This window comes from Strongylocentrotus purpuratus, unplaced genomic scaffold (assembly GCF_000002235.5).
Source record: "Strongylocentrotus purpuratus isolate Spur 01 unplaced genomic scaffold, Spur_5.0 spur5_scaffold_13, whole genome shotgun sequence".
In the NCBI taxonomy this organism is placed as follows: Eukaryota; Metazoa; Echinodermata; class Echinoidea; order Camarodonta; family Strongylocentrotidae; genus Strongylocentrotus; species Strongylocentrotus purpuratus.
Genome location: NW_022145598.1, coordinates 17,974,379 through 17,993,092, shown reverse-complemented (window position 1 = coordinate 17,993,092; position 18,714 = coordinate 17,974,379). Strand labels below are relative to the sequence as shown.

General features: G+C 37.2%; 2 protein-coding genes across 2 annotated transcripts; one reads left to right on the top strand and one right to left on the bottom strand.

Moving 5' to 3' along the window:
- Positions 1-673: 673 nt before the first annotated feature.
- Positions 674-7,486, bottom strand: LOC584833 (ribonuclease H1). Its single transcript, XM_030983064.1, has 6 exons — positions 7,273-7,486; positions 5,319-5,656; positions 4,560-4,711; positions 3,684-3,771; positions 2,989-3,113; positions 674-2,539 (listed from the first exon to the last, which is right to left on the bottom strand). Exons 1-6 carry the CDS (start codon positions 7,374-7,376, stop codon positions 2,444-2,446), a joined length of 903 nt encoding a protein of 300 aa, XP_030838924.1. The 5' UTR covers positions 7,377-7,486; the 3' UTR covers positions 674-2,443.
- Positions 7,487-7,749: 263 nt separating this feature from the next.
- On the top strand, positions 7,750-17,946 carry LOC115923028 (40S ribosomal protein S7-like). Its single transcript, XM_030983063.1, is given in 7 exon segments — positions 7,750-7,778; positions 9,923-10,023; positions 11,133-11,204; positions 14,648-14,791; positions 15,307-15,376; positions 15,379-15,521; positions 17,770-17,946. Coding segments are annotated over 6 exon segments (588 nt in total). The 5' UTR covers positions 7,750-7,778; positions 9,923-9,942; the 3' UTR covers positions 17,848-17,946.
- Positions 17,947-18,714: the final 768 nt, after the last annotated feature.

The following is an 18,714-nucleotide window of genomic DNA, read 5'->3' as shown; positions in this document are numbered from 1 at the left end:
TTCAATTTTTCAAAAAAAAAATTATATGTTCTTTTTAGAGGACCTGTAATGACATACCCTCCATAATATTTTGAGTAGTGCCCCAAGGGTGAATATAGAAATTAGTGATATTTTTGTACATAACAAAATAAGAAAGTTATCCGCCACTACGTCACAATCCACTGACAATCTTGCGATCTTGATTGCGATATAGTGATCTCATACTTAAAATTTATTTCAAACTTTTGCCATTTTATTTCTCTGATTTTTCTGCTTTCATTCAAATGAACTTATTACAAGACTTTGTTCGACTATATAGCCAGGTGCAACAAACCAGGGCAGCGTTTCATAATACCGTCATAAGTTCAAGTTTGCAGACGACCCATTGGAACAAGTGTATTAAATTTAACACGCATTTCAATGGAATGTCTGTGAACTTGTACCCCTGACGGTTTCGTGAAAGTTGTGAAACGATGCCCAGTTACCCAATTCTTTTAAAGTAGTTTGCTATTAGGGTTAGATTTCCCTGCAACTCTCAAAATAACATAATTTCCTTGGGACCATGAAGTTTGTTGTAATAGGTTTTGACCCAACAACATCGCTTCTGCTATTCCAAGTGTCGATAATCCCCCCCCCCCCCCCTCAAGAAAAAAACAAGCATACACACACACAAAAGAGACAAAGGACAAATTCATACATGGATATTTTTCTCTTTATTGTCTCTTTGTAACTGATAAAGAACATGTGATACAAACATAAAAGAGGCTTATTCATTTAGGTCATTCCATGAGATTGGGTTAATTGTTGTGACATACTAAAAAAAGGTTTAAAAAAAACACCAACAAACTAGTAAATCTGTTGTCAACCCAAGAACATTCATGGTACATATTTAATAGTAGCTATCATTCTAGAGTTACACAAACTTGATGTATTTTTGTCCCCTCAACATAATGAATTGTCCCAATTTGGCAATTTGACATTTATCTCTTATTTAAAACTTTCAACAAACAAATAATTTCATGAACAACATAAAGCACAGTATATCAAAATTACAAGGTAATTATGGTCCTTGAATTCACATGAACGTAAATGTTGAAGTACATGGATATTTCAGAGAAAAAATACAGCTATTGAGTTAATCGTAATCTATGAAAATTGAAAAGATATTTTTTCTCATCATCTGAATAAAATCCTTCAACCAAGAGCTGAAACATGTGACCACACCCCTTTTTTTGGTAGGGGGGGGGGGGGGGGGGGGGGGGGGCAGAGGAGCTAGGTGTACTTTCAAGATTATATCATTCAATTCAATTCTTGTTTTCAATGACATTCTGACAAAAGGATTATAATTAAAGAGGGAGTTTACCCTAATACATGTATTAAGTTGGTTTTAATAGAAGCAGAAAAGGCAAAAGAAAAGATTTAAAATAAAGTCATCAATTTTAAAGGTTCAATCAATCCAACACAAATTGGAAACTCTGTGACTTCTCTTGCAAGGTACCCTCCCATTTAACCTCTGTACCCCCCAACAAATGTATAATTTTTCTAGAGAAAAGTTTCAATAAAAAATGTTGCCAATTTGTTTTTCACTGCTGACGACTTTGAAAGTTCATAACTTTCCTATTTTTAATGGGATGTGGCTTATACTTTCACTATTAAAATCATTTCTCTCATTTTTCTGCTTTTTATTTAAACCATCTTAATATCAGGTTGGACTTCCCCTTTAAGTATTTAAAGGCAAAACAAACATAAAACATATAGCATTTACAAGAAGAGCTAACAAAAACATATCGTGCAAATCCAAACTGCTTGCATTCTACAATTTTTTTCCAGTTTATTTAATATATCTACGTATGTCGAGTGAATAATGATGCTCAAAACTCTTCTCATTAAAATGTTGTTTTGCTGTCGAGAAAAAGAAAAGAAAAGAAGAGCTAACAAAATGGCAAATTAAGGCAAGTTTCAGTTCATCAAACTGGTCAAGGAATTTACAGGGCTCTCTTAGCTGCTTTTGATGTTGATGTTTTACTGGCTTTTATTAATCTAAATGAAAACCAAGTCACCAAAATCGTTTGTAAAGACAAAAGCAATGAGCAGAATGCATGAACTGTGTATAAACATAGAGATTTACATTCACAGCTCGGAGGTGCTGAAGCCTCAAAACCCCTACCCATTTTAAAGGGTCATTTTTGTGGATTTTTTTTCTCGAAGTAAAGCCCATTTTTCATGCTTCTTGGTAGCGAAATTGTTTTAAAAACTAACTTTCATTGAAAATAAAGTCTTGACACATTTTCCCATTAGGATTCATTTCTTCAACTCAAATACTGCATTTCGAACCTCTCTTTTGAGTATTACATCACAATTCATGTTTAATACTCTACTAAGTTGAAAGAACAGTAACGCAAAATAAATAATCTTTAGATATCCTGATCATCAAATATATTTTCTTTTGAGTTATCTTATATCATCATGAGTTTCCCAGCAAGGGTTGTGCAGCGCCCTCTCTGGCCAGTTTGTCTGCTTTCTCGTTTCCATACACGTTCTTGTGACCTGGGACATATTCCTGTCAAATAATACATCAAAAGAATAATTAAAGTATATGTAACTGTGTCTTTTATCTTTCATCAATTTACTATCCAATTCCCTGTTCAGTTTGTCTAGATATTATCATATGAAAGAAGTGATTTTGTTTTCTCATAATCAACTTGATATCAATTTCTCTCTCAAATTTAATCTGCTTCTTCAGGTTGAATAAATATATTTGTTTTCTAATCCATTTGATATCCAGTTTTCTGTTGAATTTATCTAGCTAATCTGTGTCTCATTAAAAAGAATGAACGATTTTGTTTTCTCCTAATCAACTAGATATCAATTTCTCTCTCAAATTTAATCCGTTTCTTCAGGTTGAATAAATATTTTCATTTCTAATCCATTTGATATCCAGTTTTTATGTTGAGTTTATCTAGCTAATCTCTGTCTCATTAAAAAGAATACATTTTGTTTTTTTCTCACCCATTTGACATCGAGTTCTCTGTTGAGTTTATCTAATTTGACCAGATCATCTTTATTAATGACATCAGTCTTCTGTGCCGTCTTCCAGCCATTCTTTTTCCATCGGTGAATCCAATCTGTAACACCTTTTATAGCAATAAAAGGAAAATGCAAGAAAGGTAACAGAAAACTTAAAAGCTTATAATCAAATAGGGAAACATACTAAAAGAGATATTCAAGACAAAAGTTACACATTTCTTTCACTATGTATAAAACACAATTTTAAGATGGTAAAGAGAATGGCTTTTGCTTAAATACATCAAATGAAACAATAATGATTTGCTTGATTGCTCACAGGTGTATCCCATGGTTACGTTAGTAATTTAACCCTCAAACTTTTTCAACATTTCATGAATGTCATAAGTAGTACCGGTACTCATAGTATTTAAAGGCATTTGTGTTGTAATGTCTAAATTACTGCAGACGTAACTATTATTAACTTAACATAATTGTTTAATTGAAAGAGAGAGATAGAGAGAGAGAGAGAGAGAGAGAGAGAAAAGAAAGAGAGACAGAGACAGACAGACAGACAGGGAAAGGGTCCACAAACTGGTAGACATATAACTTTTCTCACATTTGTATTCAATATAGTTTAAAAAGACAACGAGATAAAATAATTGTGTCGGAAAAAGGAAGTTGAACAAAATGATACTTACAATTGATTGTGTATTTGCTGTCTGTGTATAATGTCACTGTCCTTCTTTTATGATGTTCATTGATCTGTTCTAGTGCTCTCAAGGCTGCCTACATGGGGGAAAAAAGGTTAAAGATAAAGGTGAGTTCTGGTAAAAAAAAAAAAAAAAAAAAAAATTCTCACAGAATCAAACAAAACTTACACTGAATGTTCAAGATTACAAATAAATGTCATTTGCCAAACGATTTTGGTAGAAAATGTGTACTGGCCGAGTAATGAGCATAGATCCCGGGGCATAGATAGATTAGGAAACCAAGGTTAGTAGCCCCGACACCATTTGTGTAGTCCCATATACATCTTTCTGTGTACCGTGCTTGTTACTTCACCAAGACTGGGCCAAATTTATTATGATTTTGATGACACCGGAACTTTGCAGTACACACCAATGCTTACATGCTACATGATCAACTTTTTCTGATCCATTCCACACTTTTTTCTCACAATGCAATCGGATGACCAGAACTCACCTTTATCTTTAAACATGTGTTTGATACCCTTTTCTTGTCATATATCATTCAATAATGGGGAAAATTGAAGACAAAAGAAGAGAGAAGCAATACACAGAAAGAGGAAGAGATAGAGAGTGAATGGCAGAGAGCTACAGAGAGAGAGAGAGAGAGAGAGAGAGAGAGAGAGAGAGAGAGATAGGGGAGGTGGAGGAGGAAGGAAGAAGGAAATGAGAGCAAAAGAGAGAAAGAGAGGGAGAGAGAGAGAGGGAGAGAGAGAGAGAGAGAGCATAGACTATGAGGCATTCTAAGCCAAATTAAAAGTAATGTGGAAAAAGACATAAAAATAGTACATACAATTTTGAAGAAAAAAAAAAATGTTTTTTTCTTACTGTAAGCTCTGCTCTCTGATTGGTCTGTTTTCCTTCTAATCTAGCACTGGTATTGAGTGGATGATTATCACCCCAGTAAACCCCTAATCCTGCCTTGGCTCCACTGAATCCATTATGACTGCACGCTCCATCTGTATACACTACCAGATTGTCTGATCATAAAACAAAATCGACAAAGTTAAGAAAAGAAATATAAATGATGGTCAAACATACTTGGCAGGAGTATCTTTTTATAATATCAATGAATGTTCACTATTATTGTTTTTTTCCTCTTTATATTCCACTGGTGTAAAAAAAAAAAAAATTATATCAGTTTTGAATGGTAAACATCCTGCTACTCACCAATTAGCGAAATATAGTGATTGTTTTTTTTCTCAGGGGGGGGGGGGTGGCTTACCAAAACCTTACAAGGCACTTTTAACTTTAAGCTAGAAACATTTGACTCAACATAATAAATATAATAGCCAGACTACAGCATTTAGGAGTTTATTATGTAGATGGAAGTTATCAATGTACTAAACTAGCCCAAACTTTGAAATTGAATAACGATAGTCAGTTATCACAATGAGAATATACACTCTCTCTCAAAAAAAAAGAAAACTTTCTTATAAGAAACTGAAAATTTAATGACAATGACACTATTTGATGAATATTTAAGAGTAACCTCATCCTGTAACTAGCCTGTAAGTATGCCAACTGAAGACCAGATAATATTTAATGACTTTTCTTGCCCTGTGAAGAAGAAAATCAACTGCTTACCACTAGAGTATCCAGAAGTTGATGGTGCTGTTGAGGCTGATGCAGTGCGTCGTTTCTTTTTAAGTGATGGGTCTACCGAGTCTGTTGAATACAAACGCTTAAGAGGCGCAGCGGAGTAAGACCGTTTGGAACTAGAAGCAGTTGAAGAGACACCTTTTGCCAGAAAAGAGCTCCATGGTTGTGGTGCAGAGCTGCATGATTTTGGTGCAGAGCTGCATGATTTTGGTGCAGAGCTGCAGTCATTTGTTGCTTCCACAAAGTCCCAAGCCTCCGCTTCCGTCCCAAATTTCTTGAACTTGGCCCCAGGAAACCCTTTGACTTGAAGTTCACACTCACCCCTGCAATGAACAGTAAATAAAGATATGAAAGCACAGAACACAGCTTTAAAAACAGCTTTAAAGGGATCGTTTAACAATGTTAAATCTGAGATGCACGGCCCTACGTGTTATCAGTGTCTGTGAGATGGTGTAATATTGAAGCCCTAAAAAAATTGCGCTTCAAAATGATCAAGAAGTGCCTCAAAAAAGTAAAAATCTTTGAGTGACCGGTTTTACCATACTCGTTTTCCCCAATAGACTGTAGTGTAATGAAAACCGTCAGGCGAACGGTTTTCAAAATTTGTACTTCCAATCATAAATATCTTGATAATCAGACAGGCGATCGGCTTGTAAAAGTCATGGAGTTCCTGACTGACCTAAAGGTTTATAATTATCATTGCATCATGAGCTAAATCCAGAATTTTGTTTCAGAATCTGAGACAAAATTACCGGATCCCTTTAAAGCTGGACTTGACAAACACTGGAAGAAGGAGCAGTATAATTCACCCTTCTCCCAGTAGACACTCCAATTATGACATTCCTGATATGACCCAGCAAGCAAGATACAGATGTAAGATGACTATGGTGCAAGACCCGGAAGCTGGGACACCCCCCCCCCCCCCCCCCCCCCCCCCCTCTTTGAAGTTAGACCTGGAAGCTTGGCAGCTGGAGACGGCTTTCTTCCAGAAGCTTTGGTAATCAAGGTATTCAAGGTATAAAGAATAAACTCATGTAGATAAACCCTGTATAATGAATGGATATAATTAATAGCTAATCATGATAATTGATATCTCAACATTGGACTGTAACATGCTAGACCAAAAAATCAGTATAATTCGTTCAAGGATATATTCTGCCGAGACTACGTCTGGCTTCACTGGCCGCATCTGTACAGAGACTGAAGTACATTGTATGGGGTAGTGGATTGGAGGGAATGGCTCGGTTTGGCTGGACCTAAATGAATGAGACCAAGTGTGACTTTTAAAAGTGCAAACTGGCCAAAGCCATGATGAATGATGATGCTACAAATCATGACACCACACATACACAGAGCTACCAAGTATCACGCATTTCGAGGGTCTGAAAATGCTCTTACGCACGATGTGCGTGCTAGATTTTGAAAAAACGCTATACCTTATACGTGTGTTATACCCTCGCACGCGCGTTTGCGCGCCGAATCATGAAAATGTCATGCATTGCCGATCTTTGAACTTCGCGTCTCTGCATATAGTGTGTCAAACAGCGGCAGAGCTATAGACTCTACCTCAGCCCGGCTCTAGAACAGTTTTGCCAAAGTTATGTTGTTATTTTTGTTGAAATATCTCAAATAGTTGAAATACCACACAACATGAAATCACAAACTCTCTTGATTTGAATCCACTAAAAATAATTAGGGGTCTAGAATCTAATACCCTTGCAAAATAACGGATAATTGTTACGATAGTCAAAATTCATTTAGATCTAGATCTAGTCTTTTTAATTTCAGATTTATAAAAAAATAATTCAATCAAGAATTCAAAACAGAATTATTATTAATTAGGCCAAGATCTACTCTCAGTCATGATGATGATTGATGGATATGGTGTCTGACACCTGGTTTTACATCATATTTGACAATGGGTGGGCCAATACATTACCATGTTGGAAAGACTCCCGTCTGTTTGCCTCTTCCTACGGCATAGAAAAAACGTCCCATGCTTTTAGCGTGAAGGCATGTCAGTGAAAGCACCTTGCGGATCATGAATATTAATTAGGTTACTTGATTCATTGTAATTTAAAATATTTACTACTCGAAATTAAATCCCGACTGACGATCAAAACAATTGTTACATCTAGTTCGGCAACTTTTTGTTATATTTTTTCAAGGATATAACATATGTCATCAGGGACTAGAGAATAACAATACACCCAGTAGTTTTATTAAAAAAGTGAATTAAATGCAAATAGTTATTAAAAAATGTTTTTTGTAATTTGTATGAAACATACAAAATTAATTTGTCATTTAAAGTTTAAAAACTAATGCATTAAAGCAAACAAAATAAAGCAAACGCCTTGAAAGATTCGGACTTGCCAATTTGAAGAATGAAATAGTAGATGATCAATATGAATTGTCTCCTCGGTCTTTTTCCAAGTACCGTCATTTGTAAGTCGTAGCAAAACCCTCTATGATAATTGTAAATCTTTTTATATGAAATTTTACCAAGAATAAAAGGTCAAAACATGAATAAACGTATTAATATGTTTCTTACCCTCAATATTACTTGAAAAAGTAGTGGAAATTATTTTGATTGTGGATGATGAATGTGGATGTTATTGAAGGTGCACTGCATTCATCACTCACAATTTCCACCGTAGACACACCGGGCAATGCAATGCCGATGTATTTTATTTTTTTAGACGACCGAGTAGAGTGTAGAAATGAAGAAGTGTATTGATATTAATCCAAGGAGATTGGTGTGGATTGGAGTAAATTACACTCAGGGTATTAGTTTTTGTGTTATTTCATTTATTTTGTATTCCAAAATGTCCTGTAAATATGACAAATTCTGGCATTCCCGTAAAATATGCCACCAAATAACCATAGATCTAGTGCTAGTCTACCCCCAAGACCCAGGCCATGGCTTTATGCATGTCGTGCCACTGTTTTTTTTTGTCTGATCGGACCAACTTTTATATAATAATACACTGTATATTGTGGATGTGGATAGCCTGGGAGAATGCAGAGAACATGCTTGTGATGCTTTATGCTCTCTTCTGTGAAATTGGGGTTTTAAAGTTTAAACCCACCTCTCGGTCTTGTCATTGTGCTCAGTCAGGCCTTAAAAAATTCAATATTTTTAGGGCAAGGCCACTTTTCTGTAGGGCACATTCCTATATTACAGCACAAATAGAAAGAATTGGAAAGGGCAAACAAAATCTCCAAGGCCAATGAGAGGGGCATTGAGGCCAATCAAAAGGGCATCCACGGCCATGGCCTTGCCTTGGACCCTTGGTGGCCTTGGATTAATTTAAGCCCTGCTCAGTCATGCGTCATGGTCATGTTGAAAGGAAATCCAACCTTAAGTTAACTAGACAATGCAATGGGCTACTAAAATCTGTAACTTTTTTTTTTTTTTTTTGGGGGGGGGGGGGGGGGGGAGTTTTAGTCATTATTAAATCAGTACTGTTGAGGAGCGCTGTTCCGAAAATGAGGATCGCCCGCACAAACAAAGATATCTTCGTAAACATGGACAAATCACATTAAAAAAAATAAGGATTGCAGACGTTTTTTTCTTCTGTGGATGTAGGGTCCCAGATCCGCGCGTTGGAAATGCGAAAAGCGGAGTCTGCGTACTAAAATACTCCTTTACTGTCCACTTTTATGGGTTGTCCGTCTTTTTGTGGATTCTTCATTAATAACATGGAAGTCTCTGTAGGGCAAGGGGCATTTTGTGTTGCCAACGCGCGGATCAGAAATATGAATCGGACTCTACTCGCCCCTTCCGGCACCCACATTAGGTTTGTTTACTTACTCTCTGAATGAGGTTAGGTCTAGATGGTGAATATCAAAGTGAACAGTCAAAAAGAGGTATCTTTTGGAGGAATCTGCTCCATCACATTTCCAAGTTGAGCCAAGGCAGGCTTAGCATTAAATTTACACAAAGATAATTGGTCTTTCCTTAGGATTGAGCAATTTCTTAGTACCTCTAGATCTAAATACAACTTCAAAACTTAAATTTTATCTTTTTACTCATGTTTATCTATTGTTATTATTTTTTTTAATGTTTTTCTTTTGGGGTTTGTTGATGGTGTCTTTCAGATTTAAAACTTATATTGTACCAATTTGTTCATCTGTTGAGTTCACCATTCACATTGTATACATGCATACAGTTCCTCCATCTACCTTTGTTTATATCTGAATATCTGTCCATTCTAATTCTTTGTAGCCAAGTTACCATGGCTTCTGAAGTTTCGCTTTTGGACAATATCAAAACACAGAAGACTTTTTTTTTTACTTGTACAGACATTCATAAAGCCTTGCAAAATGGTTATCTGTGTACATTAGCGATTTGCTTACCCGTACCTCCATTTCAGCTTGGAGAATAACTTGCAACTAGGCTACCATACTATCGATCTTGACAAAAGTTGATTCCTCCGTGGTAGTTTCAATCACCACCAAGCTCTATCCCTGGACTCCACAGGGTAACCCTAATCCCAAACCTAATCTAAAACCTAATCTCTTTTATGAAATAAGGGCAATTGTTGATGTTGTATCACCTCAATTTTATTTCATTTGTTTGTTTTTAGCGTGACATCTTGAGGCCAAGATGGCGGTGTTTAATGCAGGTGCGAAGGTGATCAAGCCTCAGGGCGAAAGTGCAGACCCATTTGAACTCACAGTTTCACAGGTAAGATCATATGTATGGTCCTTCAGACTCTAAGGCCTAAACAACAAAAAAATATGTTGTATTGCCCTCTGCGACCGACCCCATAATCTTGAAATATACGGTTAGCTTTTAATTTATTTTTTTTTAAACCTTTTGTTTTAGAAAAAAAGTATTAAAGCATTAAAAACTGATAAATTTCGGCACAAAGAGTGAGAGAAAAAATGCGGACCGGTGACGTATTGACTCGACCACGACACCTCTAAGTATTTGTAAATGCAACTTTCAAAATTGAATTCTATGTTTTACTTTGTTTAGCTATTGTTCATTATTTATTTTTTAAATATTTTTGGTGTCTTTCAGATTAAAAATGTATATTGTACAAACTTGTTTATCTGTTGTGTTCACTGTTCACATTGTATACATGCATACAGTTCCTCAATCTACCTATGTACATATCTGTCCATTCTAATACTTCGTAGCCAAGTTACCATGGCTTCTGAAGTTTCGCTTTTGGACAATATCAATATCACAGAAGACCTTTCTTTACTTGTACAGACATTGCTAAAGTCTTGCAAAATGGTTATCTGTGTACATAAGACTAAACTAGCTTTATTTAAGTGCAACAATGAATAGGGGTTTACTGGTGACATTTCTTATTAATAGAAATCTTCATGGTAATTTTCTTAAATTCCTTTTGCACTTTCCAACGTTTGTTCATGATTTGTGCCATTGTTAAAGATTTATGTAATATTGGATGGCCTTGAGTGTGATACAAGAATAAATTGCTCAAGCTATGACAATATTGGGCGAGTCAAAGACGAGTCTAATATTTTGACTTGCCCAATATTGTCTTAGCAAGAGTAATATATTCCTCTATCACACAAAAACAAAGACATACAATATTATTATCTATATTAGTCTGACTAGTGAAATAACAAAATTTGACTTAACTCAGTAAATATGGCTTTTTTTCCCTTGAGATATCGATATTGGTAGTTTAAGTTCCCGGATGACTGAGCAATACGAAAACAACATTGGTCAGTCATCCAAAGATATGGATTTCACTGATTTATTGTACCACTTGGAAGTCTTATATAGAAAATAATTGGTTGTTTTGTTTTGATTTGTAGGCTTTGATTGAGCTCGAGTCCAACTCAGAACTCAAAGGACAGTTGAGGGAGCTCTTCATCACAGGAGCAAAGGTAAGAAAAAGTGGTAGCAGAAGAAGTGGTAGGGAAGGGGAAAGGGGTGTAGTGGTGGGGGGGGGGGGGGGGGTGTAGTGATGGTGGTGGTGGTAAAGGTGCTGATTTGGGGAGGTGATGGTGGTGGTTACTGGTATTGGTTGTGCAGGGGTGATGGTGGTGGTGGTGGTGGTGGTGGTGGCGGCCGGTGGTGGTAAAGGTGCTGATTGTGGGGGTGGCGGTGGTGGTTACTGGGTTTGGTTGTGTAGGGTTGGCGGCGGTGGTGGGAGTGATGGTTTTACAGGCCTTAAATTAATCGACGGCCATCGACGGCCAGGCCGTCGATGCCCCTATGACTGGCCGCGGTGCCCTCCCAAAAAAAGATATATTCACGGCCAAAAAGGCCGTGCCCTTTTTTCAAACTGGCCGACGTGCCTTTTTTTCCAACTGGACGTGCCCTTTTTATTTTAAATTTGCGCACATAAAACCACCAATTGCGCCCATAATCATCTAAAACTAGACGGCAAGGCGCAAGTGTTTTCCGTGAAAATGCGCCCATAAATTATTAGAACAGTAAAAATACACGAATCACGAACAGTTTGCCGCCCACGAGCTCTCTTCTAGCTTCGTATTTAGTGCTTTAATAAGGCGCAAGTGCCGTGAAAATGCGCCCTTTGTTATTATATAGGCCATGCGCTAGCGCACGTACGTACGTACGTTCATATTATGCGATCGCATGATATGCATGTGGTGCATGCTGTTGACGCACGCACGTACGATCGAAGGCCAGGATCAAGAAAATAAATCGTCAAATGGAGAAATAAACAAGCATTCAAATAGTCATTAGAGATCTGTCGAGGTTTGTTTGTAGGCCTAATTTATTATTTTATCTCAAATAGAATTTAGAATTATCTTATTAATAAGTTAAGAACACCTACGATGTTCTCGATCGTAGTTACTCTCATTTTGCCACCAGCCGACCTCGCTTCAAAAAGCTACCCCGCCAGCTTCCCAAGACGAACGTTTCGAGTCCCGGTAAAATTCCGAGGGTGCATCGGTTTCGCTGGCAAACTTCCAGCCCGACAGCTTCCCACCAAAAGTGGCGAGAGTGTGTGTGCGAGGAACGATTTTGGTTTCGTGAATGCACGTTACGCAACTGAGCTGAGCGTGTCACTTTCAGCTGTCGAATGTCTATAAGGACATTTTTACATCTTATTTCATTAGTTAGGCCTATGTAGACCTTTCTATACAACAGTTAAAAAGATAATTTCTTCAAATTTGCTCCTACTACCGAGAGAGTGGCGGAAGGTTTGTGTGTGAGGTGCGATTTTGATTTTGAATACCCGGCCCGGTAAACTTGCCAATTAAGTCCTTCTGACTTTCGATGTTTGTGAAATTGACAATTTATTTATTCATTTGCTCATCAATATTTTTAGTTACTTTAAAATACTGTTTAATGTGCAAGTTTGATGTTCTTAATCAATCTTTCCTGTTCATATTGTTAAGATAAAAAGTTATTAAATTGATCGTTCGATCTATTCACATTACGAAATTAACATTTGTAGACTCTCTTTGAACTGATGATTAGATAAGCGGCCTATCTGTTTTTGGAAAATTGCCCCTTGCTCTGGTAAATTCCCGTGGCAAAGGGCAACTTAAAAAAAAAATTGCCCCTTGCTCCTGGCTGCTAAATCTAAGGCTTGCGGGCCGCCGCCGCCTTGTTTGCAGGCGCGTAGCCAGAATTTGGTGTTTGGGGGGGCACATACATGTAATCGATCGAGGTCAAAAAAAGGGGTCTACAAAATTTCAACCGATCCTGGAAATTTTAGGGGGAGCATGTGCCCCCCGTGGCTACGCGCCTGCTTGTTTGTATGTACCGTAGACCTCTATACATTCTGTGAAGAAGCTAGTGCCAAAAGTCATGGGAAATTGATCCTGCACAAGTTTCATAAAATACACATGACATCTAACAAAAATAGAATCAATTTTTTTGGCCTCATACTCGATGCCCTTTTTGTAAAATATTTTGGCCTCGATGCCCTTTTTGTAAAAATATTTTGGCCTTGGTGCCCTTAAAAATATGAGGTACTCGAGGCCAAACTGGCCTTGCCCTAAAAATGACGAAATTTAAGGCCTGGTTTTAGTAGTAGTGACATTTTTCACACTCCAATTGAGATACTGCAGTTGAGATGCCTTGACAGTATAACACTTGTGAAACAGCTTCTCCAGTTTGCTAGATTTAAAACCTCTCGATTAATAGTAATGATAATAAATCTGGATTTATATACATGTAGGGCTAAATACTGAATACCCTCTGTAAGCACTTTACTGATATTATTACCCCAGTCATTTGGATTCATTCAAGCACACAGTGTGCACAATTTCCACTGCCTGGGGATTATTCCTAATCATATGGTCATCGTAAGGGCGTATGGCAAGTTCTATTACTTTTCTAGGCTTTTGTCATCGTACCAGGTTCCATTTCTTTCCCGGATATGGAGTGCCTTGCAAAAGGACAGCCATGCTGTGTCAGAGACTGAATCCATGACCATTTACATTGCTTATCCCACTCATCTGTGACACCTCTATTAAGGGAAAGTCCACCCTGAAATTAAGTTAGTTTTAATAGGAGTAGAAAAATGAGAGAAACAAGTCAGTGAAAGTTTGAGCAAATTCCGATTAAAAATAAGGAAGTTAGGATTTTTGAAGTTGTGATCAATCAAACACAAATTGGCAACTCTATGACGTATCATGCGAGCTCAACTTCCATTTGCTCAGTACTAACAAATTCTAAAATTTTCATTTTCCCTCAAGAAAAATTTCAACCATACATGCACCCTAAATATAATAATTGCAAATATGTTTCTATACTCCCCCTGCAAGGAACAAATATATATTCCGTCATCAATAACGAAGAAAACATGATTTTATGGAATATTATGCACAAAGCAAATGAAGGAGAGCTCGTATAATAAGTCACAGAGTTGCCAATTTGTATTTGATTGATCACAACTTCAATAATTCATAACTTTCTTATTTTCATTCAGAATTTGCTCAAACTTTCACTCACCTGATTTTCTTATTATTCTGCCTCTATCGAAACAAACTTATTTTGGGGGTGGACTTTCCCTTTAAATGTGCTACTTTCCTATTCAATGTTTATTAGGAGATTGATGTTGTTCATATTGCGCGAAGGTTGTCAGTGTTCTGGTTCCTGCACCTTGAACCTTCGCTCAAATCCTTCTAGATTTAATACAGGTCTCTGAACCGCTCTACAATGATTTCTCCTACCCTTCTACTCCAATGTTTAACAGGAGATTGGTGTTGTTGATATTGCGAGAAGGTTGTCAGTGTTCTGGTTCCTGCACCTTGAACCTTTGCTCAAATCCTTCTAGATTTAATTCAAGTTTCTTTGAACAGCTCTATAATGATTTCTCCTACCCTTCTACTCCAATGTTTAACAGGAGATTGATGTCGGTAACAGCAGGAAGGCTGTCATCGTCATGGTTCCCGTACCTCAACTCAAAGCTTTCCAGAAGATCCAGGTCAGGCTAGTCCGAGAGCTTGAGAAGAAGTTCAGCGGCAAGCACGTGCTCTTCATCGCTCAGGTAAAACATGAATGGTGAACACATTCTTGATACTGCATCAAATAGGAAAAATAAAGACAGTGCGGTAGCCTTGGACTTGCAAAGTAACTCACCAAATGATGCAAGCTTAATTCATGTATAGACTTTACTGAAATCTTAAAAGTAAATATTTTTTTAAAATATATTTGGGGGCTACCAAGCACAACACTTGTTTCAAAGGGGAATTACTTCCATTCAGTAGAATCTTGTTTTCTCAGCCTTATTTCAAACAGAAGAGAAATTTAAAAAACCGTTTTTTTCACCTGAATATTATTACTGAATGTGGTCTGAAAGCAAAAAGGTATTTCTCTGTATTTGCAATAGGGTGCACCACATTCATCTTTGTGATGTCTACTTTTTCCCATGAGGCAATGCAAATTAATTTCACCCTGTCCGTTTTTGCACCCGATATGTTGACGCATTGTATTAGGAATACAGACGATTAACCTCCACTCTTTCGCATGCTAACGTTTCCTTCTTCATCTGTACCCCGACAGAGGAGAATCTTGCCCAAGCCAACGAGGAAGTCTCGCAACAAGAGCAAGCAGAAGCGCCCTCGCAGCCGAACTTGACCATGGTCCACGACAACATCCTGGAGGACCTCGTCTACCCATCGGAGATCGTGGGAAAGCGTACTCACATCAAGCTGGACGGCAGCAGGAACATCAAGGTTCATCTCGATGTTGGACAGAAGACACAGATTGAGCACAAGGTTGGTGAATCCTCTATTCCCATATTGAGGGGTCAGTGACACAAGACGTAACTCCATTTTGGCCATTTTGAGGAAAGTGGTTTATGTGTCACTAAGCACTTGGGTCTTAAGGAGTTAACTCTGTTTCACTAGCCATTGACTTCCGTGGGGTGTTGTTTGGAGTTAAGTCCTTGTGTTTCCTGGAAAGCCCACATTTTGATGAACATTTTGATATCAAATACTCATTTTTGCAAAATATGGAGTTACGTTTTTGTGTCACCGAACCCTCCGTATTGTAAAACCATATACGTTTATGTCTTGAAACCCCTCACAAATTGCAAAATTTGATGTGGTGAGAGTTGTAATACAATCAATTTGTGGCAGCAAATTTTCTTGAGTCTGAAGATAAGTTTAAGCCGGTTCTGAGCTCTTACAAAATCAAGGGAAAGTAGCTTGAAACGATTCTGAATTGCACTAAAAGACATTCTGAAACTTCAGTACTGTTATTTTTTCATTTCATTCACTTCTTGATTTTGTCAAATCAATCATCTCTTCTGATTCAGAATGGTTTATCCAGACCTGCCAATCAGTACGAGTTAGTCGTATTCAGTACGATTTTTAGAAGCAAATACGACAGTACGATTTTCCTTAAAGGTACTATGTCCCTTTTGCAGCCAACCTCAAATTCTGTAGAACTTTGCAGGAATAAAAATATGTCATGTATGTCCTATCTGTGAAATTTGAACGTTAGCAGTGTCCTCATATTCAAATTATGCAAGGAAACCCGTATACTTGCTAGACTTCACTGTCAGACACTATTGAGTGACTGACTGGCCTTTTTTCTTCTTTGGTAATAACATACATGAAAAGAGTTGTGAAGGGTACATGAGCATTTGTCTACATCAATAACCCACTTCTTGTAATGGCCAAGATTAAACTGATTGAATCTTCGCGCAGCATAAAACGTATGACCATTCGGGACAATTGTCTGAAAATCAAGACTATTACTTTTGGGCTCTATAGCCCTAAAGTCGATTTGACAACTAATAGTCATTATTTTCCCACTTGAAGACATTTTCAAGCCCTACCTTTTTTAGGGAAGTTCTAAATCAGTATTATCTTTCAAATGCAGTTGGAATTTAACTTTTTCATTTTTTTGGCCTGCAAATGGGACATAGTACCTTTAATAAAATATGATTTAAAAAAAAAAAAAATAAATAAATAAATAAATTTAAATTTAAATTTTATTTTTTATTTTATTAATATTTGTGGTGTGCGTCCGCCATTTTCAATGGCTAAATGTCCATTCTGTCCTGTAAAGTTCCTACAAGCATCTCACATCGGCAATTTGGGGATGTTTATTGGTTCATCGAACACACCAGTCGTGACAAAATAATGCATATTCAACCAATGATCAATTAAAAAAATTCTTCCTGTAGGTAGAAACTGTAAGAGGCATTGATCCGCATAACAATCCATGTTTATTTTCAAGAATACAACTTTTGTCAGTAAAATACAACTTTTGACAATAAAGAATACAGTTTTTGAACTCCAGAGGTTGGCAGGTCTGTTTATCCTGTAGTATATGGGTTGTTCTCAATCAAACAAAGAACGAAAACCTGCAGAAAATGTATTTTGGATCAGCTACCTGATGTAGTAATGATAAAGAGGCTCTAAATAATAATTCTCATATGCCGTTGCATGTGCATGAATTAAAGGGATCTGGAAACTTTGTCTCAGATTCTGAAACAAATCCTGGATTTAGCTCATGCTGCAATGATAATTATAAACCTTAAGGTCAGTCAGGAACCCCATGACTTTTACAAGCCGATCGCCTGTCATGATTATCAAGATATTTATGATTGGAAATCAAAACCAAATCTTGCGTTTTCTTAACGATTTTCATAACTCTACAGTCTATTGGGGAAACGAGTATGGTAAACCGGTCACTAAAAGATTTTTACTTTTTGGAGGGACATCTTGATCATTTTGAAGCGCGATTCTTTTAGGGCTTCAATATTACACCATATCACAGATACTGAGTACACGTAGGGCCGTGCATCTCAGATTTAACATTGTTAAACGATGCCTTTAAGATTATCACTGCTTTTAATTGACGCAGAAAAGTTGAAAGGAGTGGTTAATTGCTGTCGACTGTGAGCAACAAACAAGTAACTGCCTTACGGCCTAAAGATGACCAATACTCTCGTCTCGCCTAATTCTTGTAACTAATTTAATTATTGTGTATTTTGTTTGTTTGTCCTTTCAGACGGAGACCTACGGTGCCGTATACAAGAAACTGACCGGAAAGGACGTCACCTTTGAGTTCCCAGAATTCACAGTTTGAGCAGGCTGGCCAGGATTAACTTTGTACAAAGCCACGGGGGAATGATCAGAACACTGTCGCATATGGAATAAAATCAGGGCCGGAAATTCGCCAAACAAATATCAATGTTCTTTCTAGTTTTTGTTCTCTACCTGTCCGTATATGCTTGTATTATCAATGCGAGGGATTGAAAGAGGATTTATTACCCAGAGGTATTGGTCCATTTTAGGAAAAGACGCTGATATTCACATTTCGAAAATAAAAATACATGTAGGTGTTTACCACACACACACAAAAAAAGTGCATAGCTTGTTCAAAAACCCTCCCAGTTTTCGTTCTTATAGTGGAACCTTCATAAAAAGAACTGTTTTAACAAATTTTTCTTTCAAGAAAAGTATTCCAGTCCCAGTCAATCCTATTGATTTTATCCCAGGTAAAACAAGATATTTGTATGATCCAAGGAAGTTCCCTACATGTTTGATGATTTGTCAACATGCCTACTGAATTGTCCTGTCCCCAGAGGCCCAAATTCACAAGAGGTTTAATTTTAACTCATGGTTTAAATCTTCATTTACATATCCATGGTCTAAAAGTAGCGCAAAGTAAGCGCGACACAGTCATTTATTAGACGCGCTAGGCAAGGTACTCTTATTTTGTGCTAATTTTTAAACCTTAGGTCATGTAAATGAGGGTTTAAAGAGAAGGTTGAGTTCTGGGAAGAGGTGAAAAATAATTTGTGAGCATTACTCATTCTTATTATGCAAGTGTGGAAGAACATAGTTAAGACATGTTCCCTGAAAAGCTTGGCTCTTCAAATGCCTTGATATTCTAAATATGCATGTAACATCGTAAAAATCGGGGGGGGGGGGGGGGGGGGGGGGGGGGGGG

Bases quoted from the DNA above. Each gene is read 5' to 3' on its own strand.
- LOC584833 (XM_030983064.1), bottom strand. From the start codon at position 7,376: ATGATCCGCAAGGTGCTTTCACTGACATGCCTTCACGCTAAAAGCATG. The intron at 3,772-4,559 runs GTAAGAAAAAAA...TCCCCCATGTAG, and splicing joins ATCAGAGAGCAGAGCTTACA to GCAGCCTTGAGAGCACTAGA. The intron at 2,540-2,988 runs GTGAGAAAAAAA...ATTATTTGACAG, and splicing joins GAGAACTCGATGTCAAATGG to GAATATGTCCCAGGTCACAA.